The sequence below is a fragment of the Tenrec ecaudatus genome, chromosome 1, assembly GCF_050624435.1.
Source record: "Tenrec ecaudatus isolate mTenEca1 chromosome 1, mTenEca1.hap1, whole genome shotgun sequence".
In the NCBI taxonomy this organism is placed as follows: Eukaryota; Metazoa; Chordata; class Mammalia; order Afrosoricida; family Tenrecidae; genus Tenrec; species Tenrec ecaudatus.
The window spans coordinates 10,820,789-10,846,518 of record NC_134530.1 but is presented as its reverse complement, the minus strand read 5'-3'; the positions used below and the strand labels follow the sequence as shown (position 1 = coordinate 10,846,518).

General features: G+C 49.3%; 1 protein-coding gene across 7 annotated transcripts in view; it reads right to left on the bottom strand.

Moving 5' to 3' along the window:
• HNRNPM (heterogeneous nuclear ribonucleoprotein M) overlaps nt 1–21,817 on the bottom strand; it is a 31,292-nt gene extending 9,475 nt beyond the window's left edge. For 2 of the 7 annotated variants that reach the window (XM_075546272.1, XM_075546287.1), the window contains exons 1-7: nt 6,259–6,347; nt 5,292–5,330; nt 5,139–5,174; nt 4,454–4,607; nt 3,700–3,749; nt 2,718–2,778; nt 710–811 (exon numbers count right to left, since the gene is read on the bottom strand). In XM_075546272.1, the coding sequence (XP_075402387.1) occupies nt 710–811; nt 2,718–2,778; nt 3,700–3,749; nt 4,454–4,607; nt 5,139–5,174; nt 5,292–5,330; nt 6,259–6,336 (520 nt within the window). In that variant the 5' untranslated portion in view covers nt 6,337–6,347. Of the gene's footprint in view, nt 1–709; nt 812–2,717; nt 2,779–3,699; nt 3,750–4,453; nt 4,608–5,138; nt 5,331–6,258; nt 6,353–6,440; nt 6,449–7,392; nt 7,446–13,734; nt 13,905–21,644 lie in introns of those variants that run through there. The other 5 variants (XM_075546303.1, XM_075546279.1, XM_075546322.1 and 2 more) reach the window with 4 other exon arrangements.
• Between the last annotated feature and the right edge of the window lie 3,913 nt (nt 21,818–25,730).

Below are 25,730 nucleotides of genomic sequence, written 5' to 3'. Positions count from 1 at the left end.
AGTGGAATTTTAAAAATCCCTTTCCAAAATACAGTCCTCAAAGTTAAATAAAGGCACAGAGGCCTCCTTCTCACCAGGCTTGCTAGTTAGGCTGACTGAGATCCCTTGGTGCCATTGGCCAAATGGGGAGCCAATCTGTGGTGGGGACATGAACCGGCCCCAAAGCGGTCAGCAAGGATGACAGGACACAATGGGGCAGCGGTAGGACCGTCTGTCTTGCAGTCCACGTGCCACACGAGGCTCACAGAGAAAGCGCTAACTCAGATCAGAAAAGGAAGCTTCCGAAAAGCTCACAGCCAGTCTCCTAACAGGCGAGCAAGAACCACCACACTGCCTCAAGGACCTCCATCCACAATCGAGACCCAAAAAGACCAGGGCATTCCGTGATCCCAGACAGGCACTACTGGGCAGTGTGACCTTGAGCAAAGACCAGCTCTCAGGCTTGCCTCTCTTCACTGTGGGCGAAGCTATCCCATATCTCAGCTCAGTGTCATGAGGATTAAAATCGCAAAGGCAGAATGGCGTTGGAAAAAAAGGTTTGCCTCGGCATAAATACAAAACAGTGCCCTTTATCAAAAAGAAGCAGAATTGACTAAGATTTTTGTCCCAATGAATTGTGGAATAGAACGTAATGCCCAGTTATCCCAATAAATAAATAACTATAGCCCGTCTCGTGTCCACCTCCCACCAGCAGCAGTACAGTTCTCACCTGCAGGGCCTATGTTTCCCATGCCGATGCCTTTGCTCAGGTGATTGGCATCAATGGGCTGCCCTCCAGGTCCTAAGCCCATACCAATACCACCAAGTCCATCTGCAAGAAAAAAGCCCAGAGGATAAACCCCTTCCTCAAAACTAAACAAACGGTGCACACTGGCCTGGCAGTCCTCACACTCCAGTTTTGAAGGCACAACTTTCTTTAAAAATATGCAACAATCACACGTAGAAATTTGTGGCATGTATTTACAACAAAGATTGAGCATTCAAAATAAACAGCTCACCTTCAAGTGACACAAGAACCCACAAAGAGCCCAAATAGGAGGTGCCGAGACCCTTTTTGGTTCCCCTAAATCATGGACCAAGGAATGCCTGATCCAAAGGGGGAGATGACTCACAGCATCAACCCCGCGGCAAACGACACAAACATGCCTACCTACCTCCCAACTGGAAGCCCAAGGACTTCCCTCCTATAAGAAACAGAATGCTGCTTCCAGCCAATTAACACCCTCTGAACACCCCATTCCTGAATTTGCTGTGGTTTTAATCACAGTGAAGTTAGTATTGTTAGAAAATGAATCTTCCTGCCCAGAAAGCTCCCAACCCAAGGGCCCACCCTCCCTATCCATAAGCCCTGACCCCACCCCCAACAGAAACGGGGGCCCAAGAGACATAGCGAGGTCTCCCTGCCAACAGCTAACAAGGTCTTGGCCCTTGCAGTGCTCTGAGCAATTAGGTTTGAGGAGCAAACGGAGAAGAGAAATGGGAGCGAAGTTCATTAAAAATGAGAAAGAAAACACCTTGCCACCAGTTTCGAGAAATGTCCCTACAGCTGCTGTTTTTAACCACTCATAACAAGGTTACCTCTTCCCCCAAGGCTTCCACGTCACTAACTAAGTGGCTCTCTGGAGGCCACTTCAGACCAGGCAGCCATCGCCTGCTGGACGCACCAAAGTCAACAAGAACAGTAGTGCCCTGCCTCTTGGTGTCCACTGGGGGTCGAAGGCACTGACACTTTACTAGGGAAAAGAGAGGACCAGGAAGAAGTGAAGCCCTTCTGGAAACAATCTAGCATGCAATGCTTGCCCTCAAAAGTTCCTTAGGCCTCTGCAGTTCTAATGGGCAAAAGCAGTGGAGACGCCATTTCTGAAAGAGGTCCTGGGCCTGAGTCCACCTCAGACCAGAGGCACTGTCAGTCTCTCCTTGGGACTGACCCACCTGGACTGGGTAGGAGCTGCACCTCCCCTACCCCACCTGTGGAGTGCCTAGGATGTTACTCAAACACCACTTACACCTGTATGGAGACCAATCAGCCTTCCCTGTCACAAGACAGATTGTTGCCTAAAATAAATTTTAAAAACCTTTTTATGAAATTTCTGTCACTGATACACTGTCATTAAGAGTACACATCAGCGGTTTTTAGAACTGTACAACCACCATGAAATTTAGTCCAGAACCCCTACACCTACACCTTGTTGGGAGAAGCCCCTTATTGGTCTCTCCATTGGGAAACATCCCCCCACTGCCCCTGAAGCCCCACTCCGGATTTGTGCTCCCTTGCCTCCATGACGGACAGGACAGAGATGAACACATAAATCCCGTGCCCCTCAGCATGATGCTGCCAAGGTTCCCTTGGGTAGCAAAAGGCATGAACACCCAGATCCTGACAGATCTTTTTTCGTGTGTGTGAGAGAGAGAGAGAGAGAGAGAGAGAGAGAGAGAGAGAGAGAGAGAGAGAGAGAGAGAGAGAGGTTTCCACTGAAGGGCGGTGGCCCACACATTAGTCATCTGCCATCAATCGTCTGGACCTTTCCCACAGCTCCTTCCTCACCCTGAAAGCCTAATGGAAAAATCACCCTGGACTTTCCTTTTCATTAAAACCTTTACTGCTCAAGAGAACCAACAGGTGAACCCCACGGCACAAGTGGATGAGCCCTTATGGCGCACTCTGTGTCCGTGCAAATCAACATCAAACATGAAGCCCTATCAACTCAAACACTTACGGGGCAGCTGCTGAGGACGCTCCGGAGGGAAAAAGTCGGCCTTGGGCAAGGCCCTCTCGTCCTGAGGGAGAGAAAACAGTCTCAGCAGTCACCTTACTGAGCCCTGCTGTGCCGGCACGTGACAGCACAGCCCCACTGACAGAGGCTCTAGTGAGTGCCACCAAGCCCACCACGATGGCTCTTAGTGGACCATGTGATGGAAGAGCCACATGACTGTCCAGGCGTCAATCTTTACAGATCCCCAAGTCTTCTTCCGACAGAGGGTTGACTGGGGGTTGGGGCTGCTTTACTGCTGAACCACTGGTTCAGTATAAGGCCTACCCAGGTCCAAGGCACTGAGAGGGGGTAGTAGCTACCTTCTGTGAGAAGGGTGTGGATAAGAAGACACATTCAAGTTACTGGGGGCCCGGGTAGGGTGGGGTAGGGTGAATAGGCAAGAGTGTGACTCACACACTTCTGCATCTATTCCCACTCCAGCTTCTGAGCCATGCGGATCTACTCTCCAATGTTCAAGTTATGAACAAAACGAGGACGTCCATAGCTTGTTTTCTCCTTCCTGAATTGGGAGTCCTTGGGGGCCCACCCCCAGTGTACGCCAGCCATGCTTGAGAAGGACTCTGGCACAAAGGCAGGCCTCACAGTGGACACCGAAGCACACCAGTAGCCCTTCAAAGACTGTGAGAATCCCAGGCTTCATCACGTTTACAAGCAATCCTCTCAGCCCAAGACACTGGAAACTCAGGGACACAGTCACCCTGTCAGTGTCCCACCTGCTACAGCAAAAAACGTGGTGGCAGCCTGACCATGGCCGGAGAATAACCTAAGGCAGCAACAGCTGAGGGGTGCTCGACCACAGATTTGAACACCACCCCACTGCCAACTGAACATCACTGGGCCAACCAGACTGCATGGGGCGAAGTTATTTCTCAAAATCTCGCCTCTTTGCTAAATTGACTTAATAGGAAGAAATCCTTTCACTTACCATTTTCACATGCATTGGTCTATCAAACAGCAGTTGACCATTAAACATGGCTGGTTATTTTAATTAAGGTTCTTTCTTGCCACTCTGAACATACCCAAAAGGAGCGAGAACTTCACAGAGAGGCAGTTCTTCCCACTGTGGCCCACCCCTCAGAGCTGTGGGCTCTGGTGTACCGCCACCTCTCCGTTAAGCTTTCAAAGGGTTGGTGCTCCCGTAGGGAAGCAGCAGAGCAAACTTCAGACTAGGCCAAAGTTTTGGAAGAATGCAGGTTGCCAGTTTCGGCTTCACTACCTGGGGTCTTTCGGAGTTTACCACCATGTTCAAGAGTGGAACTCACGGCATGAAATGCAAGCATGTGGGATAAGCAGCCTGGACAAGGAGAACTGCCAGGGAGTGGGGCACCTCTTCCGGAATGACACTACCCACCAGAGACAAAAGGCCTCTTGGATTTCCGTCTGAAATAAAGCCCTTTCCCTCTCGTCTGGAATCCCCACTTCAAATCTGGAACGCCCCAAAATGATGACACTCAAGAAGTGAAGGCCACAAACCTATTTTGTATCCCTGCCTCTGTTGACACAGTTGAACCACATCCCCTAGAGAGCTCTCACGCTCCCAACAGGCCATGCCACCCTCCCTGGGCTCGTCACACAGAGGATGGATGTTCACTCAGGAAACCGTCTCCGTCTCCCAAACCTGGGCTGCCGGCTCAAATAGCAGCCCAGCCACGGTGAGCTGAGGGCCTGGGAAAGGATACAAATAGCTTGCACAGCTTCGATGGACTGTTCAAAAGTCACAGTGCCTATTCCACGACTTTTTCCATCTTTGTCTTCAAGAATGTCTGCTCGGACCACCACACCAGCCATACTAAATACTTCCTTCAGCTTCTTCCAGCCAACTTTATAATCCAGCTAATTGAGGGAGAGAAAGGGGGAAACACCTCACTGTAGAAGTCGGCAGAAAAACCCCTTTCTACTACAGGAGAGGCATGCTGCATTAGACAAGCCACAGAAACCAAGCAAGTGCACTGGCATTTTAGAAGCTGTGCCGCTTTAGGTACAGTCTTCTTATATTTCTAAAATTACTGTGTATTTTCTGAACATTAAAAAAGAGGGCCCCAAGAGATGCCTTTTGCCTGCCCCGCCCCATTTTCTTCTTAAAATACCCAGGCACAGGCTCACATACTTTTACTCACAGCCTACAGGGCACAAAAGCAAAGGCTCAAGGAGCAGAGACCTAGTCACAAGCTGGTGAGCCAGGGCTGTAGGCCTAACTAAGAAACCACCCAAAGCCCCCACAAAGGCTGGATGTGAAATAGTCCAACAAAGGAACTGGCAACCCTGCTGTGGAGCTCTTCTTTTCAAAGACCCAAGCACCTTCCCTTCCCTTCCCCGGGGCAATGCTGGGTCACACTAATTTAGACAATGTTGCCATGTACTTACATTTGCTACAAATACTGTGCTTCCGAGTCTTCCGGCCTGTAATGCATGGATAATCTCATTTGGGATGTTAGGATTATTTAGGATACTGGGTGGGATATTAATCATTCCTGGGCCACCAGGTCCCATACCCATCCCACCGGTCGTAGCCATCACCTTTTGCATTGCTCTCCTGGCATGTTCACCATCAGGATCCTAAAACAAGTACAAAAGTGTGGCATTTAACAGACCTAGGAGCACCAGAAAAACCAACTTTGCACCGTGAGGGCTACTCACAAAAAACCCAAATGAACTAAACCAGTAGCCTAGGAGGACCAGGGAATACACAAATGCCAACTGAAATGCTATCAACAGGGGCTTTGACAGGGTTGGCTCTTAGCAATGTATCAATTTATCATTTGTCTAACTCATGATTTTTCAAAAACTTTGAACAGTTCTAAATCATAAAGGGGCCCACGCCCTCCTAGTTTTTTCAGAGGAGAAAAAAATTGTTGGATGCTAACAAAGCTCTGTCCTTCACCAAGGCCATCAATACACAGAAGAACTGCATGAGCTGCTCCCTCCTCCCTTAACTCGGAATAGACTGATCTTCCTCCCAAGTGGAAAGGAAGCAAAAATAGGCCGAGAGTTTATTGTCCCTGAACCCGTCTTCCTGATGGGTGAAAAGATACTTGGATTACACAGGCGAGAGAATTTGAGTAACAGCGCGCTCACTTTTAAAAAGATAAACATTAGCCAATAGGCCGTGGGCCCAGTTAAGTTGTAGGTGCAGAACCACCAGGAGTGTCAACCAAAAAGACAGAGGTTCAGGGCCACCCAGAAATTGCTTGGAAGAAAAGCCTGGCTCCCTACTTTAGCTAACATAGCTGTTTGGACGTTCTGGGCTTGTCACGGGTCTGAATCCACCCCACAGCAACTGGTACCGGCAGGGCCCCTCATTTGCATAAACCAATCGATAATTAGGCTGTCAGAAAACTAGGCCAGCGGGCTGAGACAAATCCCAGGTGTGAGGCAGAACGTCAGCTTCAACACAGCCCTGCTGCAGATCCTCGTCAGTGAGACCCACACTGGAGAAACATGGCGGCCACAGAGGGACTCAATGTAACATGGGGCAATGCCTTACTTCTTTGACCTTCAGTGGTCTTCCACTCAGACTATGCTTGTTTAGAACTTCAGCAGCTTTTTTCATGCTCTCTTCCATCTTGAATTCAACAACACTGTGGAGAGACAGGAATGAATGAAAACAGTCCTCTCCTTTCGAGAAGATTCAACCCAACCGTCAAGAAATAACTAAATGATACTTACGCACATCCCTTTGGGTGAAGCCACAGACCAGTCAGAACAGCAAGAAAAGGGGGGGAAAAGAGAAAAGAAACCGTAAATATCAATGAGTCACAAGTTTTAAAGTGATTTACGTAACAAGGTTAGTTTTTGTAAATTAATCTTGGTTTTGTTTTTAATTCACCTTTCTAAGGGGAAGCTGACCAGTGTCTTGCCTAGCCCTCCTCATTGATGAGAAGCTGGGCTCCTTAAGAGTGGCCCACGCCCTGCCCATCACCAGCCTTACACTACAGCTTCTAGAGGTCTAGTAAGCAGACCTGAATTCAGGATCTCCGAGAAATCGCACCAACTTTAGATCTGTTCCCCTCTGTCCTCAGTCAGCTTCTTACCGGATCCTACTCCTCTGAACATCCATTCCTGCCGTGAGATCAGGTCACCCTGTTCACTTAGTCTAAGCCATTCTACTGCGCGACAGAAAATCATTGATGTTCACTTTAAACTCTGCCAATTGTAAACGTTCGTTCAGGTTTGAAATGTTTGGTTTACAATTTACTGGCTCAAAGGCAATTTTTCGGAATCTTTGGGTCACACAACTTTCAAATTCAGCAAACAACCAAGAGTGACATTTTCTAGACAAGAACACACGTTTTACATTAATATACCACCGCTAGAATTCCATGCATAATTCACACACAGCCAATTCCTCTGTTAACAAAGAGACAATGCTGCTATTGGGCCCCGGTTATCCAAATTGGGCATCCAAACAGAATACCAAAAAGCTCTTTGGCCAGCCATTTGGAAAAGCCGGACTCCCCTTGCAGATCCCCTCCCACCCCACTCAGATGTTGGGCAAAATCAAACATGTCTGCTCTAACATGAGCACTCACTGCCTTCCTGATTGCATTCGATTCCACGCCACCATACAGTTACATTTGTCATGTAGTAAATCCACAGAAGAAATCTCTCAAAGACTTACCCTTGACTTTCCTTCAGCGTCCATTAAGAGCTCCACGTATGTTACCTCACCAACTACAAATCAGTTTCCAGACGACACATAAACCAAGGGAGAAAAGCCAAGAAAACAATGGGAATTTAGAACAATCATCAGCAACCTTGTATGGAGCCTCTGCCTTATAAGAAAGCCCAGAAACACTCCATATTCTCTAAACCACCAAACTAGGCATTACAGGTGTGCAGTAAAAGGAGGGGCAAACTCCTAACAAGAGCTCCAGGGTTTCCTCCCACAACAAGCCACTCCACAGAGGTCCAGGTCAGCTTCCCTGTCTGGAAGACTCCTGGCAGGATGAGAGGCGATCCAAATCTACAGGAAAGGCGTCTGCGGGCTTCACCCTCTGGGGACGGGAAGGACAGTTACACACAGGCTTCCTGGCAAATGCAGGCCCACTGTGTACTAGTTGCCAGGTCACTAAACTGAGCTCAAATACTGAGACAAGAATGTGCTTATGTGTGTGGATAGGCCCCAAAGTGAGTGCACGTGTACTGACAGGCGGAGCCAGGATGGCTTCGTGGGTGTGCAACCTGCTCTATCACACTGGACCCTGTGCTCACTCTTTTTTGTCATCTTCAAATGCTTAAAATGATTTCTCCACAAAAGATCCAGCATTTTGCTTCTGCACTGGACTCCTGAGAGTCTGATGTTGGCCCTGCAGTCCTATCCTTTCCCCATCCCACAATGATCAGTGCTTGCCTATTTGGGAACACACCTGGATTCGCTCCCATGGCTCCAGCTAGCTAGGCCTCCTTCTTGCTGCCTCCCCACAAAAAAATAAATAAATAAATAAAATAAAAATCAACATTTAGGGCCCAATTTGCATTTCAGATAAGTTAAGCAAACTCAGTTACAATCCACATGGGACTGGGAACTGGACCATTAAACTAACAGACTCGACAGATTTTCCCCAAGATTTGGATCGCCAATGCACAACTACCCTAACCAATTCCAGAGTTCATCACAAACATCACTGTCCAAATGGCTGGTGGACTTGACGATGGTACAGAAAACAGAATCTCAGACCGCTAACAGGGAGAAAACCAGCTTCAAACATGCTCCAGAGGCAGAGGAAGACTTTGAGCCACAAGTTTATTGTGTAAAGGATGATTTTGCAGTGAGTCTTCAAGTTCGGCTTAGCAGTATACAGGGAAGAATCCACTTCATAGCCTACTCCTGCCCACTCCTTTCTTCAACAGACACTACAATTAGGGGAACTGTAACATCAATAAGGTGAGGGATTGAAATTAAACGTAAGATCCAATTATTTTTTTTTCTTAAATGAAGCTAACTCTTTAAAATGCCTCATTTATTCTTTATTCATTTATCTATCTACGCCAAAGCCAGGAGACCAGATCTAGACAGTGGGCTAGCCGAGAGCCTGATCCCTTGTCCACACAGGAGCAGCAGCACTGGGCACAAGCCAATCTGCGGGTGAGAAGGCGGTGCAGAGAGTGAATGAAGGCAGGGCGCAGATGTGTAGGGGGCGAGAGATTAATTTTCAGAGTCCCTATTCCGGTGGGGCAAACGATCTAAATGGCCACAGCCAAGGGACATGTATGGAAAGTACAGCGTTCCCCAGTAAGGGTGGCCATCCCTGAGGTCATGTTGAAAGCCATGTATTTCAAGCAGCAATCTGTCGAGGTCACCAGTCCTAGTCTCTACTTTGATGATCGTTGTGAGTGGCACTGAATCAGTGAGGTCTGGGTCCACGTTTACCGTTTACCTAGCAACTAAGTAATCCAGACAGTTGGAACTAGTTTACTGCCAAACTTAAATACTGCTGTATTTGCAAAGTTTCTACTCTGTATCCATAAAGCTACTTTATTTAAAAAAAAGAATAAAAGAGAAAAAGCTGTTACTGTAGCCTAGAAGCCTAGCAAGTCCAAACCAAACTTTTCCCCTACTAGGGTCATAACCATTTTAACACAAAGCCAGGCTTAGACACTTAGGGAAGCACCCAACTTCAATCCTCTCTACCAAAAATCTGCTTGAAACGATCTCTCCTTTCTTCTCCAATGGTAAGCTATTCAGTAAAAAGAACTACAATGTGGGAACTGTGAAGGCTGTCCCAGGAAGACCAGTTCTACAACAGTGCAGGCAGCGTCTCCTCGTGGTGCTGTGAGGTAAGCACCGGGCTGCTAACCCACAAAGACAGCCATTCAAATCCACAAAGATGAAGCTGTCTGCTCCCCAAGAAATATACAGCCTGGAAACCCTAGGCAGGGTCACTCTGAGTCAGAATTGACTTGATGGGTTTGGTTGGGCTTAGGTCCAGTCAAAACCTAGAGAAATGTTTGCCCAAGTACCCTCTCACAAGGGGTGCAATGAAGTTTAAGACAGTTCCTCCTGCAGGTAAAAGAACCTAAATTAAACCCCCAAACCCTGGAACTATTAACCGCAAATGTTCTATTTGAAACCGCTGTCTTTAGCCAACATTTAATCAGATTTAAAATGTTGCCTGAAGAATGAAATTCACCAGCTGGAGAAGCAGATGAGCAGCAGCAAAGCATCCAGCCAGCCTTGGAGGGGGCTTGGGTTTCACACTCCCAAGCCCCCACCTACCCTGGAGTTCCTGTGTATCTCACTTTTTTACTTCCCCATTTACTGCTGGACCCCAAAACAGAGGCAGAGGCTGGCACTTCACTACAGAATTCAGGACGTGAAAAGGGAGGGAGGTGTGGTGGCACGATGGAGCAGGTGGAACGCCATGTCTCCATACGCACTGACTTCCTGCTGCACAGAATATACATGTGCCTTCTATTTGGTGAGTTCCATGATCATTTGACTTATGAAAATTCAGAAAATGATTGAGCCTATGCTGGACCTCTGAAGGATTAAAGGCCACAGGAAACCAAGCAGGTGGCCCTCACGTCTGAAGCCAAACAGGCAGTTTTTCCAACAAGAAAAAATGGAAAGGGCCTGAGAAGACAACTGCCCCCACCCTCCCTGCAGACGGTCTCCCACAGAGGCTTTCTCAGGACTATACTTGCCCTCCGGCCTCAGTTTCTGGTCAGCTGGGATTTAAAACTTACTTCCAGTGCTGCAGCAAACAGTAACAGAAGGATTAAGTGCTTTAAAAGAAATCTCTGCTTACACACATTAGACTGACTACTGCTAAACTCGGGATTGACTGTGAGTAATAGCCACCACTGACCTCGTCTTCTCACCCTGCACTCGCTGCACTGCGCCTGCGCCCGTGCCCGTGCCCAGGCCCTCTCCCTCTGTTTAGGCCAGGAGGTAGCAAGTCTCTTCGTCCAGGTCCAGGCTTCCCAGTCTCAAGCTAAGACAGCCACTTTAAATTCTCCAGATTACATTCTGCTCAAAAAAACCTGTTATGTGTCTCCAGTCATTCAAGTTAAGCACCTGCAGTGGAGCACGGCACGAGAGGGAGCCATGGAATTTAAGTCACTTCCACAGTACCAAGGCTGGTCAGCAACCTCCAACTCAGATTTTACCCCACTGCCTTTTTCTTTTTACATCCAGAAGGCCTCAATCCTCCTGCAACCACTGTCCCAGAGAACACTACACTGAAAATATAAGCAGCCAGAGCAAAGGACAGAAGAGGTGCCCTTTGTTTCCCAGGCCCTGCTGGCAGACTGGGAAGCAGGGATGCTGCCGAGTACTCCAAGGCTGTCAAAAAAATTCCTGGCCATACAAGAGAAGGGCCAAAGCATGGCTCAGAACAGCCTTTCTCTTTAAACAGCAACGCTGACCTCCTGATGGCACCGTGAAGAGCTGGACTCTTGAAGCCAATCAAGTGGCCCTATGCAGGGAAAGGCTATAGTGAGCGGCCTGTGCACATCACCTGTGGATGACTAGCAGGTAAAACGATAGAGCCTCCACATGGAAAGAGGAATGAGCAGGAAACCAGGGGTTGGGGAGAGGCACATGACACTCATGCACAGGTCAGAGCTAGCTGGGCTGAAAGAACGGCAGCAGAAGAGGCAGACCAGATCTTTGCGTTGAGGACAACTCATTAGAGGTCTTATGTTGCCAGAATAAGGACTTTATCTCATTCAGGATAGACCAAGAGCGCCGCACTCTGGCAGACCAAATGCCTGGTCTGCTCACGTGGGGGATTCTCTCGAGACTAAGGAATCCGGGGTGCACATGCCTCAGCTGCAAGTCTTTCCGGTGTGAGAGCAAGTCTTCGAAACAGGTCAGCATGCTTGCAAGCCACATCAAGTAACAATTTCCAATTTCAAACAGTCATTTAAACTTTTGGATACACCAAGACGTGGATAAAAATACATGTGTTTAAAGTTCGCAGTGAAGCAATAAAAATATTTAACGAGTAAATGCTTTTAGATTTCACATACAGAATACAGGCATTCAAAAGCAAAAAACACGAAATTTCCCACGACTCCTTTTACCCACAATCAAATTTGCTAACAATCAGCGAGCAGAGTAATTGAGTAACCCATTCAGGGGAGCTCTTCATAAGAACATTGTAGGGTGGAGTTAGTTTGAAAGACCGGATTTACTGCACACCTGTAATTCTAAGTTACACCACCAGAGACCCAGAGAGGGCCGAGCCCGGGCGTTTGCAGCAGTAGTATGCCAAGGGATTGTGAGAACCGGTTCGGAAGTGTCGGCATAAGCCACCAGGCTGGACAAAAGAGGAAGTCAAGATGAACTGCTTCTACATCCAGAAACGCCACGGCCACAGCGGAAGCTGCGGCTTCAAGGCTTCCAGAGGGAACGACTGAGTGGTAAAGCAGCAAAAAAGGTCACTAGTTTTCTCCAGCCAGGACCCCAAACTGGTTCCCACACTCCTAAAAATGGAAAATTAATTTGGCCTGCTGTCTCTTACAAACGGCTAACAAGTGCATTGTCAAAGCCACATTCCTGGTTCTTGGAACGACTACTATGCCTTGTTGTCAATAGAAATAGCAATTCAGCAGCTCAACCAAATCCCAAGAACACAAATTTGGAGGTTATTCCAAGAACTCATTCGAATGAGACTCAACTGTACTGTGCATAAAGTCTAATTGTGTATTGAAGCAGCAGTCCCAAAAGCCAAGAACACTGCATCTGGGATGCCACGTGACACGCCCCTCAGACAAAGAGAAACTTCGCTCTTGCCCTAAGAGCATGGGCAGGAATGAGTTGGCTGATCAAGGCCAGAGAACCAATCTGAAACCAAAGCGTTTTCCATCCCTGTCCTCTGGAGACACACCGCATGGGAACAGCCCGCAGGCTGCACAGGGGGAGGGGGGCCCTGAGGACCAGCGTGCCCTGCATGTCGGGGTGGAGTTAAGTGATGGGACAATGATGGCAGGAGGCCATGCAGAATTTCAAAACCATCAATGCTGGCAGCAACTGTACACATACCAAAATGGCCTATCCAAGTGGCATCTCTTTCTGTCACGGAAATGTTAATCGTTTGACAAATCAATCTCACATCTGTGCTCAATTATGAATGATCCCGAAAACCAGTGCCTTTCCATCCTTCGAAAAGACGCCATTGAAGGCAATGTGATTCTAGGCTTCCCTTGCTGGGAGGCCAGCGGGACACCTCAGGCATAGACAAATGGCTCTCTGTCAAGAGTTCTGTCCAAAGGAGGGCGAAGCCTCTGAGTGCCACCAGCAGGGCCAAGAATCAGGAAGGGAGGGGCGACAAAGCAGAGCGGGAGGGCAGAAGGGAAGGGGACAACTTCTGCAGGCAGCAAAGCCTCGGTTGAGGTCGAGGCCCCTGCCCTGGACCAGAATTTGGACAACGGGCTGTGACTGCTGCACATCTAACGGCACCACAGCATGACAAGGTTGGCACCTTATCTGGCGTTCGCCAATTGTCCTGCTCCTGTGTTTTGCCCACAGGAGAGGGGGTGGGGGAGCATGGGGGAGCTTAACAGCTTCAATACAAACTCATGTTTTATAGTTTAGAACCTAAACAGCACCAGCTCCAGCAACCGTGTTTGGATCCCAGGAAGACATCCACAAAATTACCTTCCTGCCAGATTTTAAAAGGTTTCAAAAAAGTTAAGAAAAAAGTCTCTCCCACCTACTTGGGAAGAATTCAGGAAAGTACCCTTAACACAAAAAGGCTCCCCTAAAGTTGGACCAAAGCCCTACTAGCCACATTGAGTCATAAAATCCCTGATGGCCACACAGGGGCCATACCAATCACCCTGTGGACACACAGGGGCATGAATACCCAAAAGGCCCAGTGGGAGGGCTGCACTCAAGCCTGCCCTGAGAATGTGCTCTCACGGGAAGAGCTTCCACTGACCAGGTGGCCAGAACCAGCCACCGAGAAGACGACACAGCAGCCTTCTTACCCTGCTCAGCCACCAGTACCATTACCTTTTTCTTTAACCAGGTCTTTAAGGGACTGCCATTTCACATCAAAAGGTATGTTTGTAATGAAGGCTCTGTATCTCTTAGATGGGTTGGCATATGGCTCAAAGCGATTGCCTCCTCTTTTCATGCCTTTCTCCTTCCTCTTCTCATTCTGAGTAGGCCGTTCTCCATCACTGCATTGCAAACAGGAGGGGAGAAAAATCACAAAGGGTCCGACTGTTAGCGCAACGAAAAGCCAACATTTTATTTGCTTGACCAGGTTTACAATTCCACATACAGTGCCGTATAGAACAGACCACTTGGATTTCTGGCTTGCAACACTCAAACAGAGCCGAGATTGGCAGCAATGCAGGCCCCTCCACCTGGACATGGCTGCGAGAACGTGTGGTGCCAAGTCCTGCCCAAGGCCTTTTAATTCCATTTAATTCCAAGCTTTCATGAAACAGAAGAGATAGTGTGCACATAGGCCCAACCTAGTGTCTTTTGTTGTGTAGTGAAGAAAGAAAACCATTCTCTATACAACGGGGAAATCCTGGTAAAGACTTAGCAAACAATCCCACCTTCAGTAAAGAAGGGCGGAAGCCTTTCCGACCTGCCCCTTCCTGTAACTCTCTCCCTTTGAGTCAGGTGCTACCACCTGTTCACATGTCTTTCCTAAGGACTACCAATACAAACTCGTTTGAGTGAGGCATAAAAGTTTCAGAAATACAGATGTCCAAGCATGTAGTAACATATGAAAGGAGGTTGCTTGTGGCAGGTGTGGGGCTGCCAGGAAGTGTCCACCCAGCTGCCAAAGCCAGCTCAGTCTCCCAAACTGCAGGGAGGCATGCAGGACGGTTGAACAGGAACAAGTGCAGAGTCAGCACCCACCTGACTGGAAGTTTCCTTTGGGCATCAGTGAGAATTCAGCAACTCCCAACCCACAGGCTCAAGAGCAGGCTGATAGGTGACAAAAATAGGAAAAGAAAAAAAACTAAAACTCCCAACACTAACGTCCTGATGGCGCAGGGGGTCACACACTGGGCTGTTAACTGCAAACAGTGGGAAACCACCAGTTGTTCCAAGAGAGAAAAATTCAACTTTTTATTCCCAAGAAGAGTTATAATCTCATAAAGTCACAGGGCAGTTCTAGCCTGTCCTACCTGCTAAGTATGAGTTGGCATTGACTTGAAGGCAGTTGAGTGTGATCTCACAAAACTACATTTCTACAATTTAAGGACTGGCCTTTCTCCAGTCGCCTGTGGGGGCGGGAGTTGCTCAAACACCGTTCGATAGCAGGAAGAGGTTCTCTTTCAACATATTTACATGGAAAAATTAAGAAGTTAGCAACTCTGTTAGATGCCATAGTCAGCTTCCTATGTACAACTGAACAAAACACTGCCAGGCCTGTGCCAACCTCACAATTGTTATGTTTGAACACATTGTTGCCTCCCATTAAAAAACAGGTCCTGATAACCAGTCACAAAGGTGCCAAGAGCCCCACCAATGGCTTGACCCCAGAGCAGATGTAGTTATCATCCTAGTGCAGGGGTCCTCAAACATTTTAAACAGGGGGCTGTCCCTCAGACCCGTTGAAGAGCCGGACAAATTCCTTTGCACACTGCACATATATTATTTTGAAGTAAAAAATGAAAACGGGGCAAAAACACCCAGCGGGCCAGATAAATGTCCTCGGCAGGCCACTTGTGGCCTGCGGGCCGTAGTCTGAGGACGCCTGTCCTAGTGGGTATTACATGCTACCTGACACTTAGGCAGGGAATCCATGCAGCCAGGGCAGGCAGACAAGCTCCTCCAGGAACGACGTGCACTCCACCAACCAGCCAGAACCCAACCTCCTTCCACACACAGTTGGCAGGTAGGGTAGTTTTAAGTCTACACCAATCCCCCAAATTCTTACAACTCTCCTTGAATGAGAACTTAAGTCTACTCTACTCCCAACAGACCTCCTGAGGCTGGCTGCACACCACAAAGCAAATACCATTGCACAGGCCACCCGCCAAGTCCACATCAAATCTGTGGAAACCCATATTGGTTAAGTCTCTTACTCTCGGCAGGTGGTCATGAGGAAAGTGTCAGAACAGATACATAAAGCAAAGATCAATACACATTCTGGGGAGCACCAGAGGACGCACAGAAATATAGAGCTGGCTTCTCTGGACGCCCAGATTATGATTTATATTTTAAACCTTCTGCCACATGGTTGTGACACAGTAATGGTTCCTTGACTGTTTTCTAGGATGTCTCAGTTTACCTGTTACCAAATCTAAAGCAGGTAACATAGTATACAGACCATATCCTAAGGACATACATTATGGCTAAGAACAGACCCAATCGAACCAAATGTTTTTTTGTTTGGGATTAATCCCTATCATAGGGATCACCCCCAAGAAGGAAGCTCACTTCACATTGTGTTCAAGGTGGGGAACAGATAGCACCACTGGAACCAAAGTCCTCTGAGGTTGAGTGCTGCACCCTAGGGCAGTGCCTTGAAAGTAGCTCCACCCACTTCATTAAAAAAAGTATTTTGCGTTTTCTGTAAAGCTAATTATCACCAACTCCACTCCTGCCAGAATTGCAACCACTGCTCTCAAAGTTTTATTCAAGAAATAGTATCTTGGAGAGTTCATTTATTATGCCCAAATCCTATTTTCTGCTCTTCAATTAACAAGTGAGAAAATATGCTTGAGGGGAAAATCCAGCCATAAGATTACTAACACTCAATTCTCATCAGAGCCTTTTAGAAGCCTAGAGGTATTGCTTTATTTATCCTAAATATCTCAAACTTAGTATAGACGTCAAAAATGAGGCCTATAAAGAACCCAAAACATAGAAAAGGGCTCCACTACACTTTAAGGGAGGATGCAAATTTATCTGACCATCTCTCAGTTATCTGTTGGCTACTTTTATGGGAAACATAAGAGCAGTATTTAAGGAATCTGAATGTAAGAATACCATGTGAAACAGGCTGTAGAATTGGCTCAACCTCAGTACAGCTGACACTTTGGGCAAAGATAATCATTGATATGCCCCTAGTCACAAGCAGTCAGCACCAGCACCACCAGCCTGCTTTAAGAGTGATCATCAGGTAGACTTCTGTAGTGTTCTGGTTACCATATTTGTCTAACAAGCGAAAAGTCCCTGGTTCAAGACCAGGTGGAAACAAGCTATGCTTCCTGATTGTATTTCTGAAACTATTTAAATATTCTTTAAAAAAAATAAAAAGAGTGCTCACCAGAAGTGTCTCCAAGACATTCCCAAATGTTCCAAGGACAAAGTCACTGCTCATAACCACTGAAGAAGAGCAGACTAATGACAGGCAGTGGAGACAAGAAGTCTGAAGGGCGTTGAAGGCCAAAGAGGAAACTTTCCACATCGCTTATCATGATTGTGATTAAGTCTCACAGGCAGGAACATAGCAGACTGCATCTTAGCTATGTGCAGCTTGTTTTACCAATTATACCTCAACAGAGTTCTTAAAAGTTTCTAATCATGTTTGTTAAATTGCAACTCTAACTCCCACAGAAAGTAACAAATATGTAATCTTTTAAAGAAACTGAAGCCGCAAAGGCTCTTCGACCTCCTCCAGCTAAATTCACAGCCAGCCTTCTCTAGTTAACTGGCTCTCAAATGCCAATGAAAGCCGGCTCTGATTCTGCTACAGACCATCCACTCAAACAATAAAACCCTTTCTGATTATATATCTGTCCCCTGCTATTTCACAACACTCCTAACCCCCCAAACCCAACCCAACTTCACTGAGCAGACTCCAACTCCTAGCATTTCTATTGGTCAAAGTAAAATTTGCTCCCTCTGGTTTCCAAGGATGTTTATCTTCCGACAGGCAGACAGCCTCATCTTTCTCCTGAGCAGCAGCTGGTGAGTTTAAACCACTTACAAGCAGCCCAACACTGAACCCACTGAGGCACTAGGGCTCCTTCACTCTTAAAGACAAGCCTAAAACATGGCTAAGTACCTTCCTATCCATGAGAGTGCTTAATTAAGATATGGCTTTGGCATTATGTTCCACTCTTATAAAAATTGAGTTAACTTAGCATGTCACTGCCCTGTCAGACTAGAATTATACTGTGTAAACATCAGAATTAACACACACAAACAAACCAAGGGCTCCCTCCACACAAGGACTGCTGCCTTCACTCTGCTGCAGTGGCCTTAACCTCTCTTCAGCTGCACTCCGATCACATGCACTCTCACTACACTCAATCCTGGGAAAAGTGTGGTTTCAAGTGGCACCTTCAACACCCTAAAATTCCTCTCATTTCTCCAAAGGGATAAAACTCCCTGCGCCCAGAGAAGCACCCTTTACATGAAGCGCTCCCTCGCAGCGGCCCTCTCCTGGGAGCCTTCGAAGCACTAGTGCCCACCTCTGTTGGAGTCAAGCTCTGCCTCTCAGGCTCTTCCCAGCCTACCAGGAGCACACACACCCACGGTGGTTTCCCAGGGAGGCTGTGAGAATCAACAAAGACCAGAATGGGCAAAAAGCCTGTGTGAAATCTCTATGGAGAGAGAAAGAAAAGCTAAGGCTCTCAAGTCACACGTCTAGGTTTCATTTTCAGTGTACAATCTCTAAGGATGCAGAGATAAAGAAAGCTAAATCTACAGGGTCACATGTCTGCATTCAAACCTCGCGCTGCCATCCGCTTGCTAGGCTTCAGTCCTCTCATCTGTAAATGGAGATTCATGCCTTCAAGTCTTGGCCTCTGAGTACACAATAACTGAGGGTTTCAAGTCCTGGTTAGCTGTTAAAATAAGCCAACCACGGCTGTGGCTGGGGAAACTGAAGACACTTGAACTCATAACAGACTATGAACCATGATAGAAAACCAGATGGAAGGGTCCATCTGAACAACTTAATTTCTGCCAACTGGCATCTCCCTAGCAGTGAAAAAAACAAAAAAAAACAAGGGCAGAGTGAAAGGTGAGAACAGGCAGTATGCGTTCAAACAACCCAGAGCTCCTTAGCTAACTCCAGCCCACCTCTCTCAAACCATTTCATCACAGCCACTTTAAAGTACAGTGAACACGCAGGGCCCAGAAAACCCGGCTTAAACCATCACTCACGTGGCTATTCCATGCATGGCAGGAATACTGTGGAAGCAGGAGCCATCAAGATGGGCTCCCCTGTAGTATCCCCTCAAGTTCTTTAACCTGAAATGGTCTTTTCTGAATCGGAAGAGTGGTAGTGACAGTGACACCACTCCCCAGAAATCTCTATTGAATATAGATGTTTCATTTGAAAATTGCCAATCCATCTGTTTTCTGATTCAGTCATGAAATTAATCACAAGAGGGCTAAATGGCAGGTTTTCAAATATATAATGCAACATTTATATTCTTCTAAAATGAGTGCTTCTCCCCATCCCGCCCCCCCAAATATATGCAAGACTAAATATACCTCAAGCCTGCATCTTGGTTGCCTTTGGATGAAGTGGATGCCACATCTACAAAGACCCATCTCTCCCTTGCAACCTGGGACATAACCAAGCTCACCGGAACCACTGACTACTCCTGGGAAAAGAAACAGGTTGAAACACCAAGTTCCTACTTTCTCGTTTCTCTCACAAATGCTCGGGAACTAGAAACCCAAATTCCTTAATTTATATTCATTCCCCACAAGCTGATCCCTAGCCTGCCAGCCTTAAGCAACACAACACCTTCAATTCTTTGTAATTCACAAAGCACATGCACACCAAAAGCCCACCCAGGTCCTTTGCCTCACTCCACCTCTCCCCCTCCCTATTGGAGAGAGGAGGGGGTGGGAGTCAGGACACTACTCCCAACTAATCAGTATGGGAAGGGGAGGCTACCTACCACACCACTGCTTATTTCAGTCACCACTATAGCAGTATCTACGCCTACACCTCAAGAAATTGTTAGTTCCCCATACTCATGGGCCTCTCAAGAGCTTTGCTTCAAAAGCTTATGTGAAAAAGTTTGCCACAGGCTCTATGAAGATACAAGAAAACCAAGCTCATTGCCATCAAGTCAGTGGCATGGTGGGTTCAACACCGCCAGTAGTTTGAAGGGACACAAGACACGGCCTTCTACTGCAAAGAGTAATCCTCAGAGACACGCGGGGAGTTCTGAGCTCTCCTATAGACTTGCTAGAGGAAGATGGCATAGGTCTGAGGGCTGTCCACCAAGGGCTGGCCCAGTCCTGCCTTCAGGTTTTTCACCCTCCGGTTAGTATGCCTGTCAACGGAATCTGTCAGAGGATAGCTATCCACTTAAAAATCCAGTGGAAAATTAAGTTTGAAAAATGGAATCCATGTGCTTCAATCTCTAACAGAACCTCTCATCCGCCTAGTCCTAGTTGCTCTCTATCCTGTGATAACGGCTTTGAAAGGGAAAACAAAACAAAAGCAATATAAGAAATAAATGTACCTTAATAACTGTGATGGGGGTGGAGTGTGTGCGTGTAGTGGCCTCCTAGATGTTCCACCCCTGGGTTTGGTGGGAACCCATTAGCCATTTTTAGGGCATGCTCTAATTTGATGGGGGCCACTGATGGGGTTGTCCTACCAACCCCTAGGACCACGTGTGTTCCACTAATCATATCAAAACCCGTATTACCTCAAAACCACCACCACCCCATTTCAATTCAAAACTGTCCTCCACTACTGAAATCACAAAGTTTCAACAAAAAATTCCAAGCAGAAAGTAATTTGGTCTGGCTTGGGTTGGCGCCCTCGCTGCGCCCCGCCCCCACGCCCAATGTGCCACTAACCGCCCCAATCCGAGGAGACCAAAGGAAGCCTCCCTTTGCGAGTTGGGGCTACAATGGGGAGACCCACTGGTGGTGGTCCAAACACCCACTTACATTCCTCCCCTGCCTCTCGACTGGAGGAGAGAATGGTCTGGAATGTTCCTTCTCCCGCCTAACCATTGAGCTGGCATTTACCACGCAGCCACTAACACGCGCCCTGGAACTACAGGCCATCTTTCAACTCCCCCACATCGTGGGGGAGCCCCCCGCGGGGTGCAGACGCGCACCTCACAAGAGACCCGTGAGAACATGCGCCCCACCGCCAGTGGGTCCCCGACTTCGAATCTTCTGTTCCAGGGCTTGGGGAGCGGGTTCCCTCGGGGGCACTAGGGAGGGGTAGCGGCGGCCTCCTCCAGCACTATTTTCAAATCCCAAAGCGGGGGGGAGGGGGGGCGCAGAAAACGTCCAGCGGTCCGCAGGTGGGTGCACCCACCCAATGATGCAAACGTCCCCCTGCAGCACGTCAGATAAATGGTGTGGTGGGGTTTTTTGTTTTGCTCTCCGTTTTTGTTGGCGTGTCTGTTTCTATGGAGGAGAATCGCGCAGCGGGTCCCATCTCGCCACAAATACCTACTGCGCACCTTAGGGAGGTGGCGCGGGAAGCGGGGTGGGGTGCACGGTGGGGGGGAGCGGCCTCGCGGCCCTTCCCGACACCCCGCCTACCGTTCACCGGGGCCCGCCGTGCCCTGGGCGCTGCGCGCGCACTCTCCCCTCCCCCACCGCACGGATCGGGAAACTGAGACCCAGCAACCCCGGGGGTGGAGCGGGTGGCGGCCACGCGCCCAAGGTCACCAGGCCGCCCAGCGGGGGGTCCGATCCGGGGTCCCCCGGCGCAGGGTGCGCGCCACCGACGGCGCGCGCGGAGACCGGGCCCGAGGCCTCGGCACCGGCCTGAAGGGACCGAAGGGGCTTCAGGGGGGAGCGGTGAGGTTCCAGGAAAGGAACGGGAGACGAGCCGTGAGGCGCTTTCGACGCTGCCCGGCACCCTGGTCGCCCTCGGCGGGCCCCTCACGAAAGGCCGGCCCGAGGCCGCGCCGGGGAAAGGCCGCCCACAGACCTAACGGGGCCGCCGCGAGGGGGTGGCCGGGCGCCACGAGGGGCCCCGGGGTAGGAAACAGTGGAACACTCACCCCTTGGGACCCGGAGCCCCGTTGCCGCTCGGCACGCCGGGCGCGCCGCTCTCCTCCTCCATTTTGGGCTCCGTCGCTGCCACCTCGGCCGCCGCTTCGACCCCTGCCGCCATTTTCTCCGCGTCTGGGCTTTGTGTGAGGGAGCGGGCTGCGCGGTGCTGCGCCTGCGCGCCCACGTGACCCTGCGCGACCAGTAACGCCCGCTCGCGCCGCGGCCGGCTCCCGCCTCGACCCCGCCTGCCCCGGGCCACGCCCCCGCCGGGCGCGCGCGCAGGCGCAGACGGGAAGCTGCGCTTCATGCCGCCCGCCTGGAGTTAGGGACCAGGCGCCTCCGCCCGCCTTCCAAGTCTGTTAACGGGAGACGGTCCCTACCGGATTCAGTTCTTGCTGGTTTTCTGCCGCCGGAGCTGGCGCCAATGCTCAGCTAAAGCGCTGGTGGGGAGATTTCTAGACGCGTTCGCCAGCTAACGACCAACTGTCTGCGTCATAATGGCTCTGCGTTCCATAATGTCTTCAATTTGCCGAACCTTTCTAATGAGGAGGTTCTGGTGGACTCGAACTTCCCATCTTGGGGTTGGCAGCCACGCCTGTGGACCGTGTCCACCACCCAGGGACTTGTGGGAAGTTTACTAGAACGTAAAGGAAGTAGTCGTGTGCCGGCTGCAGAACCTGGGTGATGCAGGAAATGGAGCTGGTGTGAAAAGCGCCTACTCAGTACCAAACCCCAAACAGCTCGGACTCCGGCCAGAGTCCATTCCGACTCATACGGAACCTATAGCGCTGAGTGGACCTGTCCCTGTGGGTTTCGGAGGCTGTGAATCTTTAAGAGAGCATAAAGCCTCATGTCGCGCCGCCCCCCAGCCCTGCCCCCCGGGAGTGGCTGGTGAGACTTAGTGGTGCTGTTATCCTTTGGGGCTGCAATCGGCAAGGTCCACAGTTTGAAACCACCAGTTGCTCCTCCGGAGAAAGGCGGGGTTTTCTTCTCCCATAAAGAGTTAAACTCTGGGAAACTCACAGGGGCTTCCTCTCTTTCATCCACTAACTGACTATGTCTCAGGTTCTGGTTGTGCCACTCTCCCACCATACCCTTACTTCAGCCTAATGATTCTGACCCAGGTTTGGGATCCACTCAAAGGAAACCTCACTCTCATCGTCTCCTAGAGACCTTGTGGGTTTTTCCATGCCTGTATGGAAGGGGAGGTTAAGCACTTAGCTGCTCATTGAATATTGCACACAACAACCGCCCCCCCCCCCAAGCAGGGACCACCAGACCCCTGGTGGCATAGCGGGCTATGCACTGGGCTGCACCAGATGCTCCCTAAGAGAAAGATGAGGCTCTCTGCTCACATAACGAGTTCTGGTCTCAGAAACCCAGTGGCCGTTTCACTCTCTCCTATAGTGTACTAGGATTGGGAGGGCAGCCCCCCACCACTACCCATGGGTTCAGTAAGCACAATTGTTCGGTTGAGATATATAAATAGTATATTAAAGTCATCGAGAGCGATAGGAGAGGCATTACAATAATGCAGTCAGACACATTACATGGTAGCATTGCTCACCTCAGGCCCGCTTGGTGGTCCACGTGGAGAGAGGGGGAAGGGAAGGAGGGCAAGGGGAAAGGGAACAGAGGACAGTAGAGGACGGGAGAGGACAGGGGGAAAAGAGCAGGAGCGAGGGGGCAAGAGGAAGTGAGCTCTCTATTGCTAACCCAGGTCTATATACCTTTAGGGGGCGTGCAAGCCCACTAATTACAGGTAGATGTGCATCACAGGAAGGGGCTGTACTATCGGTTATACAGCCAGGAGAGGGGGTAGTCTAGGGACATACAATGGGAAGAGGAGGGATTGGGGGGGAGTATACATTTGACAAGATGGGCGGATCCTAGAGGCAGGGTGGCAGCTTAACATTGACCAGTTCGCTGGATCTCCATAGGAACCATTATCAGTAGGGTGTAAACCCCACCTACAGGAACCAAGCTAATAGTTGCAAGCTTCAGAGAGAAGTAATCCATTGTCTCTAGCAGCAGGGAGCAGGCCCACCCCTGTGGTGTGGCCAGACAGCAGTCTACCTCCAGGGAGGAGCTGACCTCCCCCCACACTATAGGGTCGCTGCCGTGAGTCAGAATCCACTCCACAGCTGTGAGTTTGGTTTTAGAGGGTCCTAAGAAGAGACCCTGGCAATTGGCTTCCAAATGGTCACAGGCTGAAAAACTCTCTGAAGGACGGGTCTATCCTGACACAGTGAGGTCACCATGAGTCAGGATTGACTTGCCAGGCACCTGGTTGGTTGGTTGACTTGCCAGGCACCTGGTTGGTTGGTTGGTTGGTTGGGTGGGTGGGTGGGTGGTTGGTTGGTTTTGACCTTTAGAAACCAGACTGCCAGGCTGGTGGTGAGTAGCCAATCACTTAACAATGTGAGCCTCAGGGCTCCTTGGGGAGTCTAGGCCTAGGGAAGACACCCAGTCGCTGGACATGGAGACTGGAACCCCACCCTCTCTTCCAATGTACCCCTGAATTCACCTGCTTCACAGAATTGATCTCTTCTCATCAAATCTACTAAAAAAAAAATAGCCTGCCCACACCAACCTTTCCTTCTTGAGCGGCCTGCCTGGGTTACTTCTCTTTCCCTTAGAGGTGGCAGCCCACTCCCCTCAAAGTTTGTTGTCATTCAGTGACATTGAACCCGTTCTGACTCACAGGGACCCTGGGTCCCACAGAATGATCCTCACAAGGGCTCTCATGTTTGAGCCCATGGTTTCAGCACTGTGTCCATCATCTGGTTGAAGGCCTTCTTTTTCACTGCCTTTCTGCTTCCCCCAGACTGGCCTCTTCTGACGTGTCCAAAGTACATGAGAGGATGTCTTGCCATCCATTGCCTCTAGGGCGCATTCTACCTGGACTGCTTCCAAGACGGATGTTTGGTCTTTGGGCCATCCAAGGCACTTTCCATTGTCTTCACTGTACAGATTCACGGTCTTGAGAATCCTATGTGACTGTCCCACTCTGGTCTAGAGGGTCATGGAGAGTCAGAAAAGACTCAAGAGGAATGCACTGGCCTTAGGGTATTCGTTCCCAGACTGAAAGGGCCCATGGACACAAAGCACCTACACCTTTTCCAGTTCATAGGAAGGACTGGGGGAGAATGTGGATGCCAAGCAGAGCCACATCTGATCCTTGGTCCCCAGTGGGCATGACTGGAAAGGAGGCATGGATCCAGGCTAGACGCCCACAGGCTGGTCAATCCAACTCAATGCTGCCCAGGTTCCTGGTTTTTGCCAGATCCTGATTATTTTCACGTTCCTTTAAGTTGACACCTCCTCCTCTTTTGTCTTCTTCGAAAGATGTGTAGATTTTCGCTCTCCATCACAGCCACGGCCACCGCGTCGATTCCGACTCAGAGCAGCCCTGTAGGGCAGAGCGGAAAGCGTTACCTTTCTCCGCAGGAGTGGCCGGTGGGTTTGAATTGCAGACTTTTGAGTGAGCAGCCTAATTCCTGACCCACTAGGCCCCCCTGGTTCCTTACACACTGACAACTACTAAATAGCTCTAAGTAGGTTATTGGAAAGGCAAAAAAAACCCCACCTCACTACGAGAACCTAATGCTACTGACAAGGGGGTGGTGTCCTGACCAATGGTGACCCTGTGCGGTGTCCAGTTTCCTGAAGTAGCCAGGCCTTTCTTCTGAGGAGCTTCTGGTGGGATCAAACCATCAGCCTTTTGGCTCTTCGTTGAGCGCCTAACCTGGAGCACCGTTTTCGCGGGCTCAAAACCAAAAGCAATCCACCTGCCGAGGGCATTTCGATGGCTGGTGACCCCGTGTGACAGAGCACAACTGCCTTTTAGGGTTCTCTGGGCTTGTAATTGTCAGGGAAGTAGACCAGCAGGCCTTTCCTCTTGTGGCGCCTCTCGGGTTTGAACTTCTAACCTTGAGGTTAAGTATAGCTAAGTGCAAATCATTTGCACCAGCCTTCTGCGTTGTCTTCCTGGTTGATTTTGACATGTGGAGACAAAGATGACCTGATGCCCAACCAAAGCTCTCTCCAGAGAGAAGGAAAGCAAAAGGGATTTGCCTGGGAAGTGGCGCCCT